The 22,316-nt window shown below is 43.4% G+C and overlaps 2 protein-coding genes across 3 annotated transcripts; one reads left to right on the top strand and one right to left on the bottom strand.

Annotated features, from left to right (window-relative positions):
- The first annotated feature begins 477 nt into the window (after positions 1-477).
- LOC119009827 (proton channel OTOP3-like) lies at positions 478-7,162 on the top strand. The gene is made up of 8 exons (XM_037081463.1): positions 478-706; positions 2,805-3,361; positions 3,444-3,580; positions 4,020-4,078; positions 4,196-4,350; positions 5,191-5,873; positions 5,950-6,114; positions 6,198-7,162. The coding sequence occupies exons 2-8, from the start codon at positions 3,016-3,018 to the stop codon at positions 6,366-6,368; spliced, it is 1,716 nt and encodes a 571-aa protein (XP_036937358.1). The 5' UTR covers positions 478-706; positions 2,805-3,015; the 3' UTR covers positions 6,369-7,162.
- A 185-nt stretch (positions 7,163-7,347) lies between these two features.
- Positions 7,348-21,857, bottom strand: hid1b (HID1 domain containing b). 2 transcript variants are annotated; one of them, XM_037081460.1, is made up of 20 exons: positions 21,674-21,857; positions 20,117-20,266; positions 19,200-19,370; positions 17,008-17,130; positions 14,249-14,355; positions 13,956-14,072; positions 12,905-13,136; positions 12,766-12,822; positions 12,548-12,688; positions 12,246-12,336; positions 11,987-12,138; positions 11,366-11,444; positions 11,085-11,249; positions 10,783-11,004; positions 10,368-10,541; positions 9,902-10,050; positions 9,738-9,821; positions 9,244-9,335; positions 8,080-8,238; positions 7,348-7,874 (listed from the first exon to the last, which is right to left on the bottom strand). In XM_037081460.1, exons 1-20 carry the CDS (start codon positions 21,737-21,739, stop codon positions 7,811-7,813), a joined length of 2,595 nt encoding a protein of 864 aa, XP_036937355.1. In that variant the 5' UTR covers positions 21,740-21,857; the 3' UTR covers positions 7,348-7,810. The 2 variants fall into 2 exon arrangements, with proteins under 2 accessions (XP_036937355.1, XP_036937356.1); XM_037081461.1 differs by lacking the exon at positions 10,368-10,541 and having other exon boundaries at positions 21,674-21,855.
- Positions 21,858-22,316: the final 459 nt, after the last annotated feature.

A 22,316-nucleotide genomic window follows, 5' to 3' on the forward strand; every position in this document is an offset into this window, starting at 1 on the left:
ACTCCAAATTATTGTGTTATTTATTATGTCATAATTATCCTGTTGTTTGATATGGACGACTGGCTTTCAACCAAAATCCATGTACTTCCTCCTCTATCAAGAGAATGCATGTGAACTGATATAACTTTGGTTTTAACTCTCATTCACACATCTAAACGGAGGAAAAGCAAATTCCATTTTTTCCCCAACTATATCATCTGATAAGAAGACACGCTGTGCTCTCTCCTCAGAGTTTATCGGACACTTAACACACTTATTGATCTATAGAACAGTTGTCTTTTATCTATTAATGACTTATTAACTTATTTCTTTTAATATTAGTTGGAATACTATACTACTATACTACAAACAAAGTAAGTCAAATAAAACGTGTGAGAAAATGAATGAAAGAAGAAGAGCAGATGAGAGCAGAGCAGAGGTCAGTGTAGTATCTGAGAACATGTGGACTATTGGACTGAGATCAGCTGTAATAAAACACAATACAATAGCAGATGATATTATAAACAGAGTCCAGTGCTGTGAGAGATCAGACAGGTAGAAGACAGCAGCATGTAGACAGTGGAATATAATAGAGGACAGTAGAGTAAAGTAATGTGGACTACTGTGCCAGAGTGGGGGGGGGGGAGAGTAGAATTGATCGGGCTGACGTCACAGACTCTCTTCCGGGTGTGAACTGATTCTTCAGATGATTGACCAGCAGCTACAGGTGAGTCGATCAATTTCTTATCAATAGATCAGGAGACAGATCATGTATCGCGATGTGAATTTGTCAGGCAAGATCTCTCTAGAATGTCTCTCCTATATTTATCCCCAAAGACTCAATTAAGTATTAGTTATTAATTGATTGACAAACAGGAGGGCAGAAAATAGGGCGGAACTGAAACTTCACTTGATTTGTTTGATTATTTGACTGCGCTTACCTCCAGAAATGTAAGTATAATATAAATACAGATGTATTTACTCAGGAGCAATCAGGTGTAAAAACACTTTATTTAATCTAACAGGCCATAACAGTGCTGACATGCTCCTCAAACCAGATAATCGATGTGTGCAGGCAGCATGTTTGGTGATGTTATGAAGCAGTGATTGATTTATCTCCACCTGACTTCACTTCACATCAGTCTGAAGGGCTGCAGCCATGCATAAACCCACAGAATGATTTCAGCCAGACTAAACAAATACTTGATTTACACAGTGGAGCTCTGCTGGCTGCAGTTTTACTCCTGTGGCATCTGACTTTTGACTGCTCATTGTCTCGTCTTTTCACAAAGACTGCGACGGTTTAATTAACTTCAGTTCATCTAATAAATCTCACTCCTGATGTATTTTTTCAGCAGTGCGTCATGAACCCTGATGGTCTTAATAATGTGTCTGACTTTATGACAGGCTGTGTATTTGATCAGCTGCTGTCTGAAGCAGACAGATGGGAGTTGTTTAGTCGCTCATCTTCAGCTGCTGTAAAACCAGACCACGAACTACACATTTATACCTCCACTCACTGTTGTGAGGGTCATTGACAGCCCAGTTACCAGAATGAAATGTTGGCATTTTAGCCCACTGAGCAAAAACATGTCCAAAAGACATCTTTCAACGTTAATGCCGATGTTGAGAAGATGTCTGCCGGAGAGCCAGATTAAAGGTTCCTCAGTTTTGACCTCTTTTCAGCATTTGCTAGTGATGTCCAGGTGACATCTGTACAGGGTTCAACTGTTTTACATCAAGTTTTCACAGTTTTATTTCAGACATCTTCAATTTCACAGTTGACGTCTAAAGAGCTTCTTGTGGTTCAAAATGAGGCATGTACTTTACCAGGTGAGCTATTTATCAGATCTTTTTTTTTTTTTTTTTTTTACCATGTTTTGCTCATCCAACCCTATGAAGTAAGTTTATATTCAAAGCGTGGATAAATCGGATGAACAGCTCACCTGGTAGAGGGCAATAAATGGGCTCAAACATGCAAAAAAATTGCAATGACCCTTTAACTACAGCACTCACTCCACAGCTCACATTTAAGAGTGTGTCTGCAAATTCTGACTCCTCAACTACGATTAACATGCGATGTGATTTGTCAAAATCTCTTTGCATCCTTCAAAGCTGCATTACATGATAAACTTGACTTCCTCAAATCTCCAGGAATCACTGAGGGTACGTCCTCAGTCTTGGTTATGTTCATTTAAATCAGAGTTAATACACACAGATATGGTTGAAAACTGATATTCAGAAATGTATCTTATCTGCTTTCTATCAGTATTGATAAAATTCTACCTGATAAATGAAGATGATATGAATTTATCAACTTGGGGTTAACTGTGATGGACTTTCTCTTTGGGTTTTCACTCTGAAATGAATGAATGGAAAACCTTTATATTTCTAAAATAAATCAACATGTTTGATAAAAGTTAAAGCTGTGATGTGAAGTTTGAAACGTACAAAACCTCCCGTATGATCATTCACACCAGAGAGTGAAACGGAGCTGCGGCAGGTTATCAGCTCTGACTGAGCCATTAGCTGCTACTTGAGGCTGTGCAGTGATAAGAGCGAGGTGAGATTTATAATCAGTTCCTGGTGTCGACCGTGTGCAAACAGTGACGCAGAGCCCGGCTGATAAACACCTCCAAAGTAAAATAACCTCACTGACTTTTCGAGAAAAACTCAGCTGAAGTGTGACAGAGACTCTTGTCGTCTGGGGCCGTGAAGGAAACTTTGTTCAGGTGCTCAGGTGAAGGTTCATCAAGTGGTTTGACAGGGGAAAAACAGGTGAGCATGAAAAGTAAACATGATACCTTTTGCTTTTCCTGTGAAAGGTGTGTCGTTATTAATGCTCTGGATCGTGACCACGCCTGCGCCAGCGCTGGAAGGCAGCTCAAGAGGAACACCAGCTCCTTTCATGCCCTAACATGTTGAGAGAAAAGCCTGAAAACTGGATGGAAAAGAGAAAAAGAAGACAGAGGGCGGAATAAACTAAAGAGCGAGTTTAGAAGAAGAAGAAGAAGAAGAAGAGGAAGCACTACAAATATGAATCCAGATCCTATAGTCACAGAGCTGGACTCTCCCAGCAATGAACCAGTCCAGAACTCAGACCACCAGGAGCCAGAGCTGGACCCTCTTCTGGTCTGGGCCCCCAGCGGCAGGCGGCTGATCTCAGGTCTGCTGGGTCTGAACGTGGTGCTGCTGGGAGCTGCTCTGGTGGCCGGGGAGGCTTTTAACCCCACGGGACTGAAGCACCACGAGCCCCAGGTGTTCATGCTGCTGCTGCTGGGGGTCAGTCTGGTGTGGCTCCTGTGGTACCTGCTGTGGGCCAGGAGGCAGCCCGACATCTGCCCACATAAAGACCACCACGCCGGGGGGATCACTGTCACCGGTGAGCTCCAGAGGTCCTTCATCACAACAGATTATAAGTTTGTTCTGGATCTTTTACTTAAGTTACTTCCTCCTCCCTCCAGTGGTCCTGATGCTCTTTGCTGCCTTCAGTCTGCTGCTGTACGTCTTCAGGATCGGTTATCTGATCAGTATGAGGGACTGCAAGCCGGCTGCTAAAGTGGTCGCTCCATTCATCGAGGCGCCTTTCCTGGCTCTGCAGGTAAAGATATTTACATCCTGGTGGAGACTCTGCAAAAGAAGTGTTGAAAAAGCAAGAATGCAGAAAGTAAAAATATGCTAAAAATTGTGTTTCATTATGTTCGTCTGTTACCTGTGGCTACAAATAAAGTAACCTGCACCTGAATACATTTTAATGTATTCAAACTATAATGTGTGAGATGTGTTATATCAAAGTATTGAGGGATTTATGAGATATGAAATCAGCGCTTCTGTTATCGACCGGATGCAAACCAAAAAATGCAACAACAAAAAAAGACCTCTGGCTCCTTCACACTTCTGTCCAACAAAGTACTTGAGCATCAGAGATTGCATTATAAAAAGAAATCATCTTAATATATCAATCTTTCATTTCTTAAGTATCTGTCCTGATGGCTCTGTTCTTATTCCCCACTGAAAATGAGTTTATTTTTCCTTTGCAGACATATTTACTGTGGGCTCACTCCAAAGACTGCATCCACAGACACAAGATAATAACCAGGTGCATCTGTCTATACTTTATATTTTATTGTCTATGTATTGCATATGTGCTCTTTGTATTTATGTCTTTACCTTCATATTTAAATCTGTTTATATATGCACGCTGTGTTCGGTGTAGGTCCGGCCTGATGTTGATCCTCTCCGCTGACCTGCTGCTGTGGCTGAACGCAGTGACCGAAGACACCATCCACACAGAGATCGAGTTAGAAAAAGAAGACAGGCTCGATTTCAGCAACACAAAATCATCTGGAGCAGACGTGACTGATTTAACAGGTAGCTCAAGATATATCATGTGACATTCCTCCATTGAAATGTCTGGAAACAACAAGACATTTTTTATCGAGCTGTTTACTTACATTATCCCAAACGTGAGTGAGGAAGGAAGTCGGCAAACATGAATAAACTTATCGTGAAAAAACGTTACCTCTTCTGTGAAAATTTGTGCTTAAGTCACATCAGAGAAGCGCGGATTAGACCATGAAATCTTTCACGTTTAATTGCGTTATTCAAATGGAAAGGTACTCATCCCAGGAGTGAAGATAAATCCAGTTTTATATCCCACAAGATAAAAAGTCAAAGTAAAAGTAAAGTATCTCAGAGCTCTCCTGCCTTCCGTTAACAGCTCCAGATCTGATGTGACCTCTAGGTGTGTGAGGGTGTTTATTCCTCCAACTAGTCCACAGATTGCAGGTGATTATTCCTCCAGAAGGTCTGACATGACTGTTTATGTATTCCTCCGGACGCCCCATGTGACTCTGGGTGTTTATTCCTCCAGAAAGTCTGATATGGCTCTGGGTGTTTATTAGTGACAGTGACCAGAGAAAACAGTGTCTCTTACTGTCCATCCATCCATCATCTGTACATATTCTATGTACGCCGCTTAATCTTCTGCAGGGTCGCGGGGGGGCTGGAGCCTATCCCAGCTGACTTAGGGCGAAGGCAGGGGACACCCTGGACAGGTCGCCAGTCCATCGCAGGTCTCTTACTGTTTTGGTTGATGCTCTTCCTTTGCGTCAAAATTCAACCTTCATTTTTCGAGGAAAAATCTGTCCTGGTAGTTGAAAAGTTAAAGCAAAAAAAGTTGATTGAGTCTGTTTCCTCGCCTGCTTCCAGGAGTTGCCAACTCAACCTTCTGTCAGTGCAGTGCGAGTGCAGCCTGCCTCACCTTCAGGAAAGCCATCGAAGTCCTTTACCCCTTCAACATGGAGTACTACCTGATGGCCGGCTGCATGATCTACGTGATGTGGAAGAACGTGGGCCGCAGGATGAGTCCAGATCACCACCACGTCACCCAGAAGCTGACCCTTCATGTCGTCTATGAGGGTGGGATCATATTCGGCCTGGTGCTTGGCGGACTCGTCCTCGTCGCAGGGGTGACCGTCTTCATCTTCTACCAGGTTTGGGTGGGTCAGAAGCAGCTTCGCCTCACCGCCTTCCTCATATTCTACGGCTACCACTTGGGCGTCATGCCCGTGATGTCTCTCTGCTGCCTGGCCGGGATGCTGGTCCACAGGCTGGAGAGGAGGGCGAACGAAGGCGGACACAACCCGACTCGTAGCCTGGACGTGCTCCTCCTGGTCGCCGCAGCTCTGGGCCAGCTCGCCCTTTCCTATTTTTCCCTGGTGGCGGCCCTCGCCGTGGGGACCGAGGGGCCTCTGGGGAGCCTCGACCTGTCTTACTCTCTCCTCAGCCTGCTGGAGCTCATCCTCCAGAACATCTTCATCATCGAGGGCCTCCACAGGCACCCCAGTCTCCTCGCCAAGAAGAAGGAGAAGCAGCGGAGCAGCATTTTCAAGGTAAACGCCACCATGCCTGCATTTCAGCGAGGGTTTTGTAAACTTGCACATGTAAAGGTTTTGTTTTGCCCCACAGCCGAGGAAAAAGGTCACTGCGTCGATACAAGAGGAGAGGAAGACGGATATTTCACTCCTGGAGGGGAACACACCAGCTGCAGTTCAAGAGCATGATGGGAAAAAACCCTGGACCAAACAAGCGTTAAAAGAGATCTGCGCTTTCCTCATCCTCTCCAACATCATGGTAATGCCATGTCTGCAGAGAAACACACACTCCTTCGCTGTTTCTACATTTATAAAACTTATCCATGTGTCCTCTCCCTGCAGCTGTGGGTCATCCCTGCATTCGGAGTCCACCCTCAGTTCGAGAACGGCCTCGGGAAACAGTTTTTTGGCTTCTCCGCCTGGTTTGTTCTGGTGAACCTGGGCCAGCCGCTCAGTGTTTTCTACAGGATGCACTCAGTGGGAGCTCTGATGGAGCTGCTCATCACTGCATGACGAGAAGCAGACTACATGACTGTCACAGTAGAAATAGATTATAAATTATTTAGTTTACATGTTTTGTCGTGGCTGCTTTTCGTGGTTTGAGCTCTTTAGTTCATATTCAAGGACTTCTTAATGCTACAGCGCGCAGTGATGTTTGATAAATGTGTTTGTATAACTTTGTGTTTGTCTCTTTCCTGTTTCAACATGATGAAAGCTGCATTCCGCATACTTTCTTTTTTTTTTTTTTTTTTACCTTGGTGCATACAGCAGCTGACCTCACAAAGTACACACTGTCAAGTTGTCACCTGTGTTCTCTCGTTGGCTCAGTCGATGTAACGCATCATCCACTGTGCAGAGGATTGTGGGTCTTTTATCCAAGTTCGGTGTGGAAGAACACGACCAGTTAACAAGATCTGAAACAAAACTACAACATTTTACAACAATATGCGAAAAAATTAAAGCGAAATTGTGCTGGAAAATGTATTATTTCATATTTGTATACCTGATTCAATTAACAGCCCTTAAAATGTTTGAAATGCCTTTATTTGACTGTCTCCATGTTCTGTTACCTTATACTTCTACTGAACTACATTTCTGTAAGTTAATATCGTACTTTTTGCCCCACTCCATTTATTTAATAACTTTAGTTTAGTTTTTTGCAGGTATGTGCAAAGAGGCACTTCATAAACTTCATCTGCATCTAGATAAAAAAAATCACCAATTTTAATTTAAAAAATGCAGAATATCAGTTATATCTATAATTTACTTCTTCTTGTACTTTTAATAATAAAGTATATTCAATGTCAGACACTTTATGACTTCTTCTCGACCACTATTTGTATGGGTGACTGAACGGGAGTCTTTGCAGCAGGATCAACATCTGGAGGAAGGACAGAAACCAGAGGAGTCGAGGCGATTAATCACTTCACATTCACGTGGGTGTGATGATGAAGCGTCCACACACTTTTGGCCACATAACGCTTGAACTTGAACTTCCTCTGAGCTCAAACCGATGTGAATAGGTTTTTAATTCAGCATACAACACACTGTATTTACATTTGCAGGACAGTTTCGGTTCCCTTTCAGCTCGGTGTGAAAGGCTTCAGCACAACAGTTTCCTTCAGTCTGCTGTCTGTTGTATCCAGGAGTTCATATTTGGCGAAGAGTTTAAAAGACAAACAGAAAGTGTCGAGTGTGTTCTTCCCTTCCAACTACTAATTATATTTTGGCAGAGTGATTACATTAATATTCAATTAATGTCAGATCTATTTTCACATATAATGACAATTTGGCATTTCTTTCTACTCCGACAAGACGTTTTGACGCGTTTTGGTCTGGATCCTGATGGTTGGCAGGAAGACTGATGATCGTCTCTTCCTCTGGTCGCAGCTCAGGTGTGAGGGAGGTGAACCGGATCTTCTCTGTCAGGGAGTGTGTCAAGAAAAACAGCTGCTTTAAATCCTCTGGATCTCAAAGAGCCTGATGTCCGTGTCGTACCAGATCGGAGGATCAACGTTGCTACAAAGACGAATCAGGGAGAAAAAAAAAACAAAAACAGGTCATTGTTAAAACTAAAGCCGTGACAGCCAGAGTCTTACTCAACACTCGTCGGGCTGGTTTGAAATAAATGTTTGTTCTTCCACGTTAATCCACCAACTGCTTCCTTGTTATTATCCAGGTCCACACACATAATAAGTAAATTAAACAGGCGCGGCTTGTTTACCGTAGGTAGATGACTCCCCACATGTAGGTACGGAACCACATGGCCGTGCCGGCGTTGGCCTGGTACTTCCGGATGAGGATGGGATGGGGGACGGGCAGGAGGCCGACCAGCGTGCCGTGCTGAAGGAACTTGAGGATTTCTGACTCGTCTGTCAAACCCCTGAGAACAACACGATCAGACTGAAGTTATTTTTTTCTGAATAAAACTTTTATCATCATCATCATCTGTGAATGTTTTCAGAATTAACTTCTTTGCGGTAAAAGACAGGAAGACATTCAGAGGTTATTATGTTTTCCTGGCCCACTTGAGATCAGCTTCGGCTGTTTAATTTAAAGTTTCTAATAGTTGCCAATCCAAACATCTGGTGTTGGAGACGTTGTTACTAAGAGACTTAAGATTGAGAAAGGACAGGGATTTATTTTATATTCCCAGCAGCGGCGGAGGCAGTTGTAATATTAACACAATAAACAGATAACGAAGCTCCTGTGATGTCGCTGTTTCAATAAAGTGTGCCGGAAATTGTGTCCGACGAAGAAAATCACCTCAAACCTCAAAGGTGCGTCATTCAGTTTGATTGTTTGGAAGGTTTTTACAGCCAAACTATGAGAGCAGATCAATGGAAACATGATGATGTACCGTATGAGAACATTAACCAACATAATGATGTAAAAAAGTCTCTAATTTATTCAATATCACTCTCACTTTAATGAATATGGTGGATGAAACTGCACCAGAAGATACATTAATGTTTTGTTTCAGCAAAATATATCTTTATATCAAGGCCTTTGGGACAGTTTACAGTAAAACAGTGCAGAGTTACATCTATATTTAATGTGGCACCATGTGGATGAAACAGATTTAATAACATGCAGGCGTCTGGGACTTTTATTGCATGCGATTATGAGACTGACACTATTAATAGCCAGGTGAGGTTGTTTTAAACTTCACAAGCCACCAGAGGGCGCTGTGTTCAGTGAGGACCTGAAGCTTCAGGAGGCTCCACCTGCCCATCGGTAGGTGTAGCATGAACACCAAGAGTCACAGCGACTGAACCGGCAACACAAAGTGCCCCACAAATACAAGACAACACAACAGTAAGATACAACACCAAAAAAGTCACGTAATCTATTTACTTCAGGGTTTAAAAGTTAAATTGTTCCCTACTTGTCGATGCAGATCTTCTCCACCTGAGGGACCAGAACCTGTAAGAGCCGCATGATGGTCTGAAGAGGAAGCTTCACTTTCCATGACAACACCTGAGATGCACAGGTAACAGAGGGAGGAGGAGCACACGAGCTGTGTTACACTGTACGTGTGATAGTGTCACATCTTCTATAATATTAAAATTAAAATATCTATAAATGTTCACACTGCTGTTGGATGTTGAAGAATACAATTGAAGATTACATTTTGTGTTAGTATTTAAGATAAAGGTCAAAATATATGTGCAAGTAGGTATTAACAGGACACAAAATAACATTTCCAACAGTTCAAGTTCACACAGTTCTCAGTCAAATTGTAACAAATTAGTTCCACATTTGTACAAGTATCACCTGGTGTTGACAGAAAACCTGTGAGTTGATGATCAAAATTAATATGTTTGATTGAAGACTGAAACTAAATGAAAACATCAGAAAACAGTTTAGACTCTTCCGTACCCAGTCTGTGTTTGGGCTCCAGGCTGCTGATGACGACACGCTGGACAGTCGACTCCTCGTCGCCTCCGACTCCGCCTGATACACCTGACGACAGGATAAATCACTTTAACAGCAGATGAAGACGAAGACGTGGCGAGAACATCAGTGATGTGAGGCGCCGTTACCTCGTGGTCTCTCTCTGAGTTGGACTCCGTGTCGCTGCCTCCGGCTGCAGCGCCGCAGTCAGCTGCTGCCTGTGGAGAGTCCGAGTGTGGCACGGCGACCATGGTGCCGTCCTCACTCACCTGAGCCTTCTCTGTTATCTTATCGATGCCTGAGGGACACAAGAGAGAAAAGGCAGATATTTTAAGCATACAGTCTTCTCCTTCTGTAAGGCTGGAACGACGAGAAGGTTGTAACTTGTTTCCTTCTTACTGAATAAAAAGCGTTACAGGAGACAAGTTTGCCTTTCTTTTTTCTTTTTTTCCTTGTATGACACGTTCGTCATCACAAACGCGCCAGAAAAAAAAAGAACAGCAGAAAGCATCAGATCACTTCCAGAAGACACTGAAGTCGGTTTAAAAAGTCTTAATCAACAACATTCTGAATCGGACACATTGGGTTTTTTTTTTGTTTGTTTTTTTTTTTTACCAGAGCTGATGATGGCAGCAGTAACCAGTGAGACCTCTCGCTTCTTTCTCATCTCTGCTGAGAGTTGCACATGTGCAGTAGCGACCAGGCGGCTGTCAGGCTCAGAAGCCCCTCCGGTGGATGCATTTTTAATATCTCTTACTTCTGTCACGTTTTCAAACTCAACTTGGAGCGCTGCTTGAACAGAGGCGGGTGGAAAAGAATTAACAAGCGCAGCTTCACAGCATCGCACCGGAACAAGGGGCAAAACATGAGCGTGTTCGTCTGGATGTTTTCATGACAAACGATCAGAGCTGGAGCTGACAAACACCCAGAGATCTGAGCAAAGTGTTGCTGGGATCTTAGTCCAGATGAAAGAGGTATAAGAGTTCTTAAAAGTGAAACTTTCAGTGTTTACTGTGATCTTCCTTCCTACCTGGAGTGGCCTCTAGGCTGGCTTTGAGCGTGCCCGGCTCGGCAGGTACAGCCGGTCTGGAGCCCTCCATGGACACTGTCTCTATGGAGTTCGTTCTGGAGATCCCAGACTTCTTCTTCCTCTGCAGGGCCTTCTGGATAGACGCCATGTCGGACGGCAGGTTGGCCAGCTGGTGGAAAACGTTCCTCTTCCGGATGATGGCGTACACGAGGTTGCAGTTCCCTGTGAGGGAGATTCAGTCGTCGGTAGAGGCTGGTGGGATATTGTTTGATTCGACCTGAGTTGACGATCTGTGTTCTCACCATCAAACTGATACTGGATGATGTTGTTGAAGACCTCCAGCAGGAAGAAGACCAGGTGGTGGTTCTGGGGTGAGGAGAAGAGGAACCAGGGGGTGGAGAAGGCCTCCAGGAGGTGGAGCAGCTTGTTCGCTGCCACCATGGACAGACTCTTCAGATACGGAGAAACTGCAGGGAAAAAAAATAATAAAACAGGAAACAGAGTCACAGAGACTTTAAAACACGCTGCACTTCTTCTTTTGAGCCACCAGATGGCGACCTGTCCCGTGTCATGTCACACTCACTGTTCACTATGACTGTGAGCAGGCAGTCGAACAGAGGGTGGAGGCGCTGGTGTCCACTGGTGATGATCTTGTGGAAGATCTAAACACAAAAAGTAAAAGACAAAATTGACATGATAGTCTGGAAACACATAAAATATTCTTTAACATAAAACGTCTTCACTACGGGATTAAAATGGAGGGTCTAATTTACCAGATTACCTCAGATTTAATCTGTGGAATATGTCCTTTGTCAGCCTCAGATGTGCTCAGCAAGTAAATCTGAATTATATAACTCCAAATCACAAACTCACCCAAAACATCTACACTTCATTTTGATTAAAATGTCCCCTTTTAGAGTAAAATGTGGATGCTACTATGCTAATGTTTAGCATGTAAAATACAAGTTGCTATCTGGGCTGAATTTAGTGGCATAAAATAATAATTATCAGTTTCGTGCACCCATTTATATTTCGTGCCGGCCCTTCAGAGAGTCTATAGGTGCCACTTCCTGTGTATGTCATCCTCTAGAAGGTGGCAGATGTCTGTAATTTGATTATTTCTTTCTGTCCCTCTGTCACTCAAAGACTCTAATACAACAGCAGAGTCGACTGAAAACTGATTTCACCTCGGAGAACCTCTTACCACGATGAGCAGGTCGGCGTGGGTTCCTGTGAAAACAGGAATGTCCATCGGGATGCGCAGGATGAACGGTTTGTTCAGACGGACACCGAAGTTTCTCTCTCCGCTCAGCAGCAGCAGGATGAACACGCCGATGTGCATGAGGCCGACACGAGCTGCAGAGGAGAAGGTTTTTAATAATGATCCCCGCTTGTTAGCACTTAATACACATGAATTATATTTAATCTTCCCACACACAGCGCGCAGGGCGGCTCTGACTCACACTGGTCTGCTCGGGCATCGTTCAGGTAGAAGAGGATGGGAACCAGCATGTCCAACACATCACTGCTCTTCAGCACAAAGAAGAGGAATTTCTACAAAAACACACAAAGTTCAACTTTTAACTCCCCCACATAAAAAAAAAACAAAACTACTGGAGCTTTTGTTTGAGTTTTCAGAATATGAATATTGTGCACTCAGTTACTGTATTTTTACATTTTAACGATGTTCATATCAACCCTACTGTTCTTTTCTACATTAAATACAAAAGTGGCTTCAACACCATCCGTAGCTCGAGCTCCACACCTTGTTGAAGTCACAGAACTTCCAGAAGAGGATCAGCAGCTCCTGGTGGAACTGGATCTTCTTGGTGGAGTGAGGCAGGTACGTCTGGACCAGAGGGTTGTTGAGCAGCCGAGCCAGACCTTTGAGGATGAAGCTCAAGTCCTGGTGAGCACAGAAAACACATTAAAACACCCTGAAGTACGTCCCCTCTTCACGGGTTGATGGTCAGCTGTGTTTACCTCTTCTCTGTGGATCCTGGAGAGATAATTCACAAAGAGGTTTTCAGGTCCCGCTGACTGAAAAAGGAGATAACTTAAAGTCAGAATCACTGTTTTTTTTTTGATTATGAATTAAAAAATGACTTCTTCATCTTCTCACCTCCTGCTCCTCCTCAGCTGACGGAGATGCAGACCCGTTCAGGGCCTGCAGGGCGAAGCCGGCAGCCGACCCGGTCTCTTGCTCCAGGGTGACGATGAGGATCTGGACCGCCTGCTCCACCAGCAGCCCCCGCTGGTCGGAGAACAGCAGGTGGTTGTACGGGAAGCCGTAGCCGACGGGGTCGTACGCACACACCACGTTGAGCAGGGAGGTGAAGAGCGGCAGGGCGTGTCTGACGGGTCACAGACGGGTCGAGGTCAGAACGTATATCTCACACATGGAGGCCTATCAGTGTCCCAAGTGTTCAGAGCAGTGAAGGGCTCTTCAGAGGGGACATGTCATGTTCCACAGTGTGGGTTAATGCACAGCAGGTCCTATTTCTGTCCCCTTCTTTGTGAACGTTTCTCTGAACATTTTACTGACTGACAGAACAGACGAGTCAAGAAAAAAAGTTGTAAGCCCTGGGTCTCGCCTCTCAGGTTACATACCTCATCTTATCTAATTATATCATGGATTTATCAAGGATATAACAAGGAAAATCTGAATAAAGTGTTGAAGGCTGGACCTGATTCATTATTATGTTCCTGGGTCCAGTCCCGGCTATACAATTACCTGGATCTTCCACCGCCCACAAAGCGTGCACACTTCCAGCTGACCTACACTTTAGGCCTCCACTGACATTTTTGGGGCTTACATGAAAATTTAACTGCGCAGCTCTTATCTGACCGAAAGGGATCAAGTTATGAACGTGACATTAAAAATTCTGCACGGGTTTTATGACACTCAGAAAAATTGCCACTGTGTCACACTAGTGTTAAAACCTTGCTTAATGCAGTCTGAGAAGAATACCTGCCAGACGCTACTCAGGGCTGAAAACATGGAATTATGCTTGTTTTTTCTGAGATTACATTTGTATTTACAGTAACTCGTGGAGTTCCAGGCCGATTATTGGCCTCTCCAAGTCTCTTATCAGCTTCAAATAAACAGTAGAATCGTGTACCTTTGTGTGTGTGTGTGTGTGTGTGTGTGTGTGTGTGTGTGTGTGTGTCACCTGTTCTCTGTGGAGCAGAAGAAGGAGACCCAGGGGTTGAGGTTTTTTCTCTCGGAGGATGGAGGGAGATACATGGCTTCAGAGAAACAGGTGAGGAGCAGCTTCAGCAGCTCCGTCCTGAAGACACAAGCAAACAAGAAACGTATTTACATTTTACAGTAGAAAAATTAAAAATTTAAGTTGTCAAAATCCCTCCTAAAAATGTGCTAAGGCAGAATATGGTGCTGTCCAACAATCCTGGCACTGTTAGATCTGGATCTGCACCACTAAGTTAACGAAGACGTCAGACTCACCTGTTGATGTCGTGGACGTAGTTTAGAGGTGGAGTCTGAGCGAAGCCCACCCCGGCCTCCCAGATGTACTCACAGCTGTCGATGGACTGAATGTCCTCAGCTGCATCCTGATGAAGAGACAGAAACAATGACAGAAAAACTCCTTCCCACTCTCCCACCCTTCCTACTCCTCCTGATGTTTTATTCTGATCATTACCATTATAATTAACTGGTTGAGTCATCATTACTGCGAGGAGAGTCTGTGAGTCATTAAATTAGCAAAACATCAGACGTTCTCTAATTCAAGCTCCTCAAACGTGAGGATATTGGGTAGATAAATTAAAAAATAAATATTATTTTGAAAAAAAAAATATGCCTATGAAACAAAACCTGAAGTTAATAAATAATATGTATAAATAAAATTCAATATAAATATAAAAAAGAGTCAATATAGTATTATATAATAATATTCTCATTCTTAATTTCAAGATTTATTTTGTAGGCATATATATATATATATATATATATATATATATATATATATATATACACTATTTTTGAATCTAGTTTGGGTGAAATATTAAAAACCTTTTTGCAGAGTGTCTTCTTCTTTTTTGTTTTTTTTAAACGATTTAGCCACGTTAATAAAATTTCCTTCCTTGTTGAACAATCAATGATAAATATGTCATTATTCCCTGCTGTAGTATGATTAAAAACTCAGGTCTCTGTGAGAAGTCGATGGAGGTAAACCACAGTCAGGACCAAACTGTCAGAAACTTAATGTTATCAGCCGAAAAACAAACAGAAGCGTTTTAAGGTGAACTGAGTCCCGACTGACTGGTTAAACTGAGGATTATCAGTGTACAGTTACCGACCGCCTTTATAAACCGGGACTCAGCACTCACAGTCTGCTTATATAACCATTAGAGACACATTCGACTGTGTTCACACCTACTTCTTACCATGTGATTCAACAAGTGGACTAAGCTGATGATGTGTGTGTGTGTGTGTGTGACACATCAGCACAGATAACTACAGCTTCATGAATAGATCCGACGAGGCGCTGCTGTTGCTAGCTTCATGAGTAAACTGACAGCAGAGGGCACCGAGCCGAGACACACAAAAATGTATCACACAGGAAGTGACTGACTCGCTGGAAAAATAAATGTTTTGAAAAATAAAATGAGATTCATTCAGTAAATGACGATGTTTAAGAGGTGTTGATGCTAAAACTTTGGACAGAGTCAGCCATGCTAGCCTTTCCCACCTGACTCCAGTGTTTATGCTAAGCTAGGCTAATCACCAGCTGATTCCTGCTCTGTACATCACACCCACATGAGGCTGATATCTCCTCTAATTCTCTCAGAAAAAGTTAAGTATTCCCCAAAGTTTCACGCTAATCTCCCAACAGTCAAACAACCTTCTTCAGCTCAGTGTTTGCTGAGTTTCTGCCTTGAGGCTACATCAGTGTCAGTCCGGTGCTGCAGGTCTCTCTTAGTCACCCTGCGGCAGTACCAGTGAGCTCTGTTATCTCCCTCACACAATCTCCTCAGTCAGTAGCTCCAGTTAATGAGTTACTCCTCATGAGGCGGAGGAGTGGCCATGTTTGTCTACTGGGCCGCGGAGAACAGGGCGGACGCTTCTTAACCCGGTTGAGCAAACACACGCAGTGCCGGAGAGCAGGGAGGTGACACAAAATGGCTGCCCTGAAGGCCCCAACCCCTCCATGATCGGATCGCTCAGAGGAAAACATCAGAGTTCACTGGAGCGCGAGTGAAACTGTGACGGCGCGGCAGGTGGAAAATGACCTCCGGCTGTCGTTTGTTCTCACCTCGGTGACCCGTGAAGCATGAACATTCTCACGGAGTTCTTTCTGTCTGAGCTTTCACTTCATGGTCAGGACTTGGAGGTCAAAAGATGTCTTCATTAAAGGTCCTGTTTGTCAGAAAAGTCCATTTTGGAGTCTAATTCACAACCTGTCAAATACTAATGCTTTGGGAGTGTAGGTCGTGTACGCAAGCATCCCAAAGCACTTGATATCAGTTCTTACAAAGAAGACCTTTAATGGTTCGTTTCACCCAAGTTACCAATTTATCGGTGTATTCCTGATAAACCGACGCCTGTGGAACGACTAGACATGGTCCTATCCCCTTACATCCGTCACCAAGAGGGGTGGAGGCTCTGCAACTCGGGCACCACTTGGCAATTCCTCAGCCTGCTCAGTCGTCCTCCTGGATCCACACTCATCATATATATTTTATAGACTTTGTAATCTATGATATTGCTGTTCTGTTCTGGACATGCAACAGCTACTGTCTGTCTGTCTGACCTGGGAGAGGGATCCCTCCTTTGTGGTTCTTCCTGAGGGTTTTATTGTCAACATGACGAGTGTTTCCTCATGAGAAATCACAAGCAAAGTAGTAGAAGTGTAAAAACAATGTTGCTGACAAGAAAACACGGACTCCGGGAAGAAATGGTTGAACTGAGCCTGGCGAGCCATTTCCCCCTGCTTACAGACTTAATGCTAAGCTACGCTAACCACCCCAGCTCTTCTCGTCTCGTCTTGGAAACGAACGTTCCCAAATTGTCGACTGTTCCTTTAAGCAGCCCTGGCTGTGCTGCAGAAACGTCACTCGCATGTCAGTGAATGAACCCGAGGCCATGCTCTGGTAAATCTGTAATTAAATACTGAATATTGGCAGGTGTTTGTGTCCAGCTGCACTCTGGGATAATGAGGCCGCAGCTGAATGTCAGCGTAACATAGGAGGCGGAGGACTCACCGCGCTGCTCTTCTTGTGACTCTGAGTGGTGAAATCTGGACAGAAGAGCAGGTCGGCGATGGCCAGCAGCAGAGACTCAGCCAGCGGCCGCGCCTCGTCCTCACCGTCGTCTTCATCCAGGCGCTGGAAGGCGAAGAGACGAGTTAGGAGGCGTCGCAGATGTTACAGACTGTCTGATATTTGAGAATATGATGATCTGAGCATCATTTTAGTCCAAAACATCAAACTACCGCAGCATCACAAACAGCCTCACCAATCAACATCTGCAGCATCGTCATTTGATTTATCTCGACAGATGTTTACATTAGTGTGTCCACACCTACAAATAGGAGTTCACTTATACTGCATACAAATAAAAATGTCATGGATTATCTATAATTTCAGTTTCTACATTTCTTGTCTTTGGATCGTGTCAGTAGCAGCATCTCTCTGCAGAACCACAATCTGCACTTCACCTCAGTCCCACACTTTAATTAAGCGACATTCAATCCCTCCTTAATTCAACCAGTGGCCAGGAGGACGGGGGTGGGGGGACACAATATGGGCAGTGTTTGGACTGTGGGTCCCCTGCCGACCAGGTAACCAGAGAACCAGCTGCCGTCAGGAGGAGGGAGGAGGGGGGAGAGCAGGGAGGGAGGGAGGGGGTTGTTTTTTGGACAGTGACCTCGACAGCATCAACAGCTACAGCCTCAGACAGCACCATCACTTCTAACGGGTGTAGGTTTTAACCGGGAGTCTCAAAGGGGCCTCAGATCGTCTGATGTCTGCAGAGCTGCTGACAGATTAAAGTTCTGCAGGAGGATACAGTTCCTCCGTCTGATGTTTCAAACAGCATGTGGTGCAGTTGACTCAGACAGCAGAGCTCTGTGAGTTAGTCTGAAGGAAAACTCAATGATTTTTTTAAAAAATTAATGAAGATTTTTTTTTTTAACAGGGTGCCAGATTTGTGTGATCTTCACTGTCGAGATTTCTCCAAATCAAAATGTAAAGGTTCTCTGCAGAGTTCTCTTCCTGTAAACAAAAAATCTTCTTTACATTCACAGTTTAGTTGGAATATCATCTTTGCTATTCGTACATATTACCATGTTAATTTTTCTCTATATTTTATCTTTGTTTATGTCTTTGACTGTGAGGCATTTTGTGACTGCTGTCTGTAAACGGCAAACATTTTCTTGCTGATTTAACAGCCCATTTTGTGAATCCTTGAGGTCCAACACATGTGCCAAAAGTGTTTCCTATCTCATTAAACATTAAGCAGACTCTTATCAATATTCTGATCCTTGCATTGTTCACTATGTCTCCTTCTTGGCTGCCTTTTGCAACAGTCCTTGGTGTGTTACTGCCACAAAGAAGCTTAAAACCTTTGGCAGGAATCACATCGACTGTCTGGGACCACACAGAGCTCCACGGTGCCACTAGTGGTCAGAACCTCCACTGGATGCCTTTAAGTTTTGCTAGCATGATTCACTGGATTTTGACTGTTGGTGTAATGTAAGTTGATTCCTGAAAGTTCATTGTTGACCCTGAAACTTTAAACTGCATGTCACAATCAGAAGAGCGGCGATGGGGCTGGAAGTTGGAAAAAGCTCCAATGGACACTGAGTTACAAAGTCAAGTACAAGTCCAAATTAAAATGGTAAAATTAGTAAACATTGTCCTTCCAGACATGATCGTTTTACCAGTCAGCATGGCAATTGACTTGTTTTTCTTTGAAGTTCACCAAAACTGGTTTTATACTATTTTACATCTTTTAAAATTTGGTAAACTGCTCCTTTAACATGTTAGGGAAAAAAAAAAATCTGAGATATTTTAATTCTTTTTTTGCCGTGTATGTAATTAGTCAGTGTTTTGACATTAAACTGAAAATTGCTCTGCCGGTAACTGTCAGGGAACAACTTCCTGTTAATAACAGATTAAAACAGTAATTTAGATAATAAGAGAAGAAGAAAGAGCCTGAAAAGATCGCAGCCAGGTCTTGTGTATCGGTACACACACTGAGGTCGGTTAACTAGTAGAAACAGAATCCCTGCTTCCTGTTCCAGCCCACACACAGAACTGAAGTGACTAACAGCACCAGGAACTCTTTCAAACAGCCGAGCGTGCAGACGTTACATCAGGCCTCAGCAGAGTGTTTGTGGCCTCTCTCCAGAACACTTCCTGTGACAGATTGTGTGTCGGAGTGGAGTGGTTACCCCCGCTCTGCCGGCGCCGGGCACCGTGGACCAGAAGAAGCCCCTCCAGTCGGCGTCCTCGAATATGTAGGGCAGGATGCGGGTGAGCAGGCGGACGCAGTTCAGGACGATCTGCCGCTGTTTCTCTGAGGGGCAGCCGGAGTCTGCGGCCTGGACCAACCTCTCCACCGCCTGAGGACAAAAACACACATGAAGAAGAGTTTAAGACCTTAAAGCTACTAAATGGGCAAAGAAAGGGAAAAGTGGTTGAAATACTTACAGAAGTTTTAATGTTAAGATGTTAAAACAACAGGTTGTGGTTTAATGACACTCTCTGCCATAGACATTTTTTTTTACATCTCTTTTCGTTTAACAAAAAATATAAAAATTCTCAAACGTTATAAGTCGTCTGAACAAATGGAGCTATAAAAGAACTCTGTCGAAATGGGAAATAATGGGGGAAATTCTGACTTGAATCAAAAAATATCTGATCAAACAATGAACTAAGACGCTTACGACTCTGAACTCGTGCTTTACCTGTAACTGTAGATCTGTTCCTTGTTGCAGGAATTTGTAGAATCTGCTTTTTCATTCTAATATCCCCTGACCTTTACGAACACTGATGTGTGTCACGTTTAAAGTGTGGGAACGACAAACAGCAGCATTCCTTCGACTCTGACTGTATCCAGGATGGAGCCAAGACACCAGTGGGAGGTAACTGAGTACATTTACTCAAGTGCACAAGTACTTTGGTACAGTTATTTGCCTCGTTACCTGAGTATTTCCATTTTATGTTACTTCATGTTTTTACTTCACTACATTTCAGAGGGAAATGTTGCACTTTTTACTGTCTTAATTTATTTTAATTTACTTAATTTATACAAATATCAAAGTACATCTTCTTAAACAGCCTCTAACATTGGTACAGTATATGTTACCTTGTAGCAGAGGGTTGCCAGGTTGGACGGAGACTCCTCTCTGACGGCTCGGATCTCAGCCGCCGGCACCAGAGCGAAGACGTCCTGGATGGTGGTGGAGGAGTCAACCCAGAACTGATCCCAGAAGGCATCGTCTGTGGCCTCTACGGGCTGCAGCAGAGGACAAAACAGGTGAGTGCAAGTGAACTGTTGTTTCAGTTGTACATCAGCTAATTTCCTTCATTCACTGATTCATTGTTTTTGTCAGAAAATTGTCATCATAACTATCAACCTAACAATCAAGTAAAAAACAAGACCACCTCAAAGCTTTGCAGAGCTTTGAGGTGTTTTGTAGAAACTTGTGGAGTCCATGCAAGCTCGACTACATGTTGTCATTACAGAAAAAAGGGTTGTGGTTCGGTGACTGTGGAGGAAGGTCCATGACCGCCAGGACTCCTCGGCATTCTTTGGACTTCAGGTAGCTCTGTCAAAGCTTTCAGGTGTTTTGGACAAACTTGTGGAGTCCATGCCAGTTTGAGTGTACGCTGTCATTACAGCAAAAAGGTTGAGGTCAGGTGACTGTGGAGGAAAGTCAATGACAGCCATGACTCCTTGGTCTTCTTTGGTCTTCAGGCAGTTTTTACAAAGCTTTGACATGTGTTGGACAAACTTGTGGAGTCCATGCCAGCTCGTGAAAATGATGTCATTAAAAAAAGAGAGGATTGAGGTGAGGTAACTATGGAGGAAAATCAGTGACTGTCAGAACTCCTCAGTCTTCTTTGGACTTCAGGTAGTTCGTACAAAGCTTTGACGTGTGTTGGACAAACTTGTGGAGTCCACGCCAGCTCGTGTACATACCAAATACTAAGATATTCTTATTTCATGGGCATTTTATAAAAGATTTGACTTCACACTCATATTGTTAAACTTATGTCATCATCTGTAATGAAAACAATAGCATATTTGTGGTCTCACAGTTTTTGACCCGACTGTAAAAAATATATTTTTGCTTAAAAATGGACTGAAATGATTGATCGATTTTAAAACAGTTTGCTTGTGAATCACTTTAACTGTCTAATCGTCACAGTTTGAATCAACACACAGTACTGAAACAGGAGGGGAACCTTGTATATTCAAGTACTAGTTAGTTCCACCTTAAGTCCACCTGTTAGGATAACACATCTCTGCTTCCTGCTGTAAACTAATTCCGTTCAACATGTTTCATGTTACATGTTTATGTTATTAAGAGTGATCAGCTAAATAAGCAAGACATTGGAATAAGTGAAAACAGCAGAACATAATGATGGTTTTCATTGACTTCAACAGGACAAATATTAAAACTAAAACCTAAATATTGCAGGGGATGTCTTTATATTTAGTCTGAAAACCAACAATATAGACTGACTGTTATGTTTTCCTTTTCCTCTCCCCTCTTTCATGTCATCTGGGCTGCAGTTCAGGCTACCATCTGGCACTCCAACTTTATCTCCACAGCCAGAATTAAAACCACAAACGCACGACCGACGCGCTCCACGCTCATCTCCGTCATTTAACGGTGTTCAGTTGTAATAAACCGACCTGAGTTTTGGTCGTGAGCTGGATCACCGCCTTCCTGAAGTGAAGTTTGGTGTCGGCGTTTCCCATTTTGTGTCACTAAACACCTCCTGCCTGTGTGGATCCGTGTTAACACTGAGTCGCAGTAAAGGAGGATAATCTCCGTCCTCATCCACCGCTGACAGCCGCCGCGCTGCTGACGCCTTCAGGGGAGGCTCGGAAACTACAGCTTCCAGAGAATGTAGGCCAAGACTGTTTTCTTTTTTAGAGAAAACAGTCTTGTGTGTGTGTGTGTGTGTGTGTGTGTGTGTGTGTGTGTGTGTGTGTGTGTGTGTGTGTGTGTGTGTGTGTGTGTGTGTGTTTTATTCAGCCATGGTTATAAGCTTTATCTGTCTTGTATTCCTTATGCATGCTTGCTAATTCATAGGCCTGTGTATTTTATCGTTGTATTGTATTGTATTGTATTATTATTAATAGTATTATTATAATTTATTATATTTTTAATCACCATATGACACTTTTTTGTGCTGTAACTGCCAAAACACGAAGATAAAGATGTAAATATGTGAAGTGTTGAATTGTGAAAAATGTGATTTGTAATTTTTATTTGATTCCATTTTAATTTTAATATATGGGCCTGTAGAGCTAGCACATCTTTTGAGAGTGA

Source organism: Acanthopagrus latus, chromosome 20 (genome assembly GCF_904848185.1).
Source record: "Acanthopagrus latus isolate v.2019 chromosome 20, fAcaLat1.1, whole genome shotgun sequence".
Taxonomy (NCBI): domain Eukaryota; kingdom Metazoa; phylum Chordata; class Actinopteri; order Spariformes; family Sparidae; genus Acanthopagrus; species Acanthopagrus latus.

Coding starts and splice junctions, on each gene's coding strand:
- LOC119009827 (XM_037081463.1), top strand. CDS start 3,016: ATGAATCCAGATCCTATAGTCACAGAGCTGGACTCTCCCAGCAATGAA. Junction 4,079..4,195: donor AGACACAAGATAATAACCAG/GTGCATCTGTCT, acceptor TGTTCGGTGTAG/GTCCGGCCTGATGTTGATCC. Junction 5,874..5,949: donor AGCGGAGCAGCATTTTCAAG/GTAAACGCCACC, acceptor TTTGCCCCACAG/CCGAGGAAAAAGGTCACTGC.
- hid1b (XM_037081460.1), bottom strand. CDS start 21,739: ATGGGAAACGCCGACACCAAACTTCACTTCAGGAAGGCGGTGATCCAG. Junction 12,823..12,904: donor CAGCTGAGGAGGAGCAGGAG/GTGAGAAGATGA, acceptor CTCCTTTTTCAG/TCAGCGGGACCTGAAAACCT. Junction 9,822..9,901: donor ACTCAGAGAGAGACCACGAG/GTAACGGCGCCT, acceptor TCCTGTCGTCAG/GTGTATCAGGCGGAGTCGGA.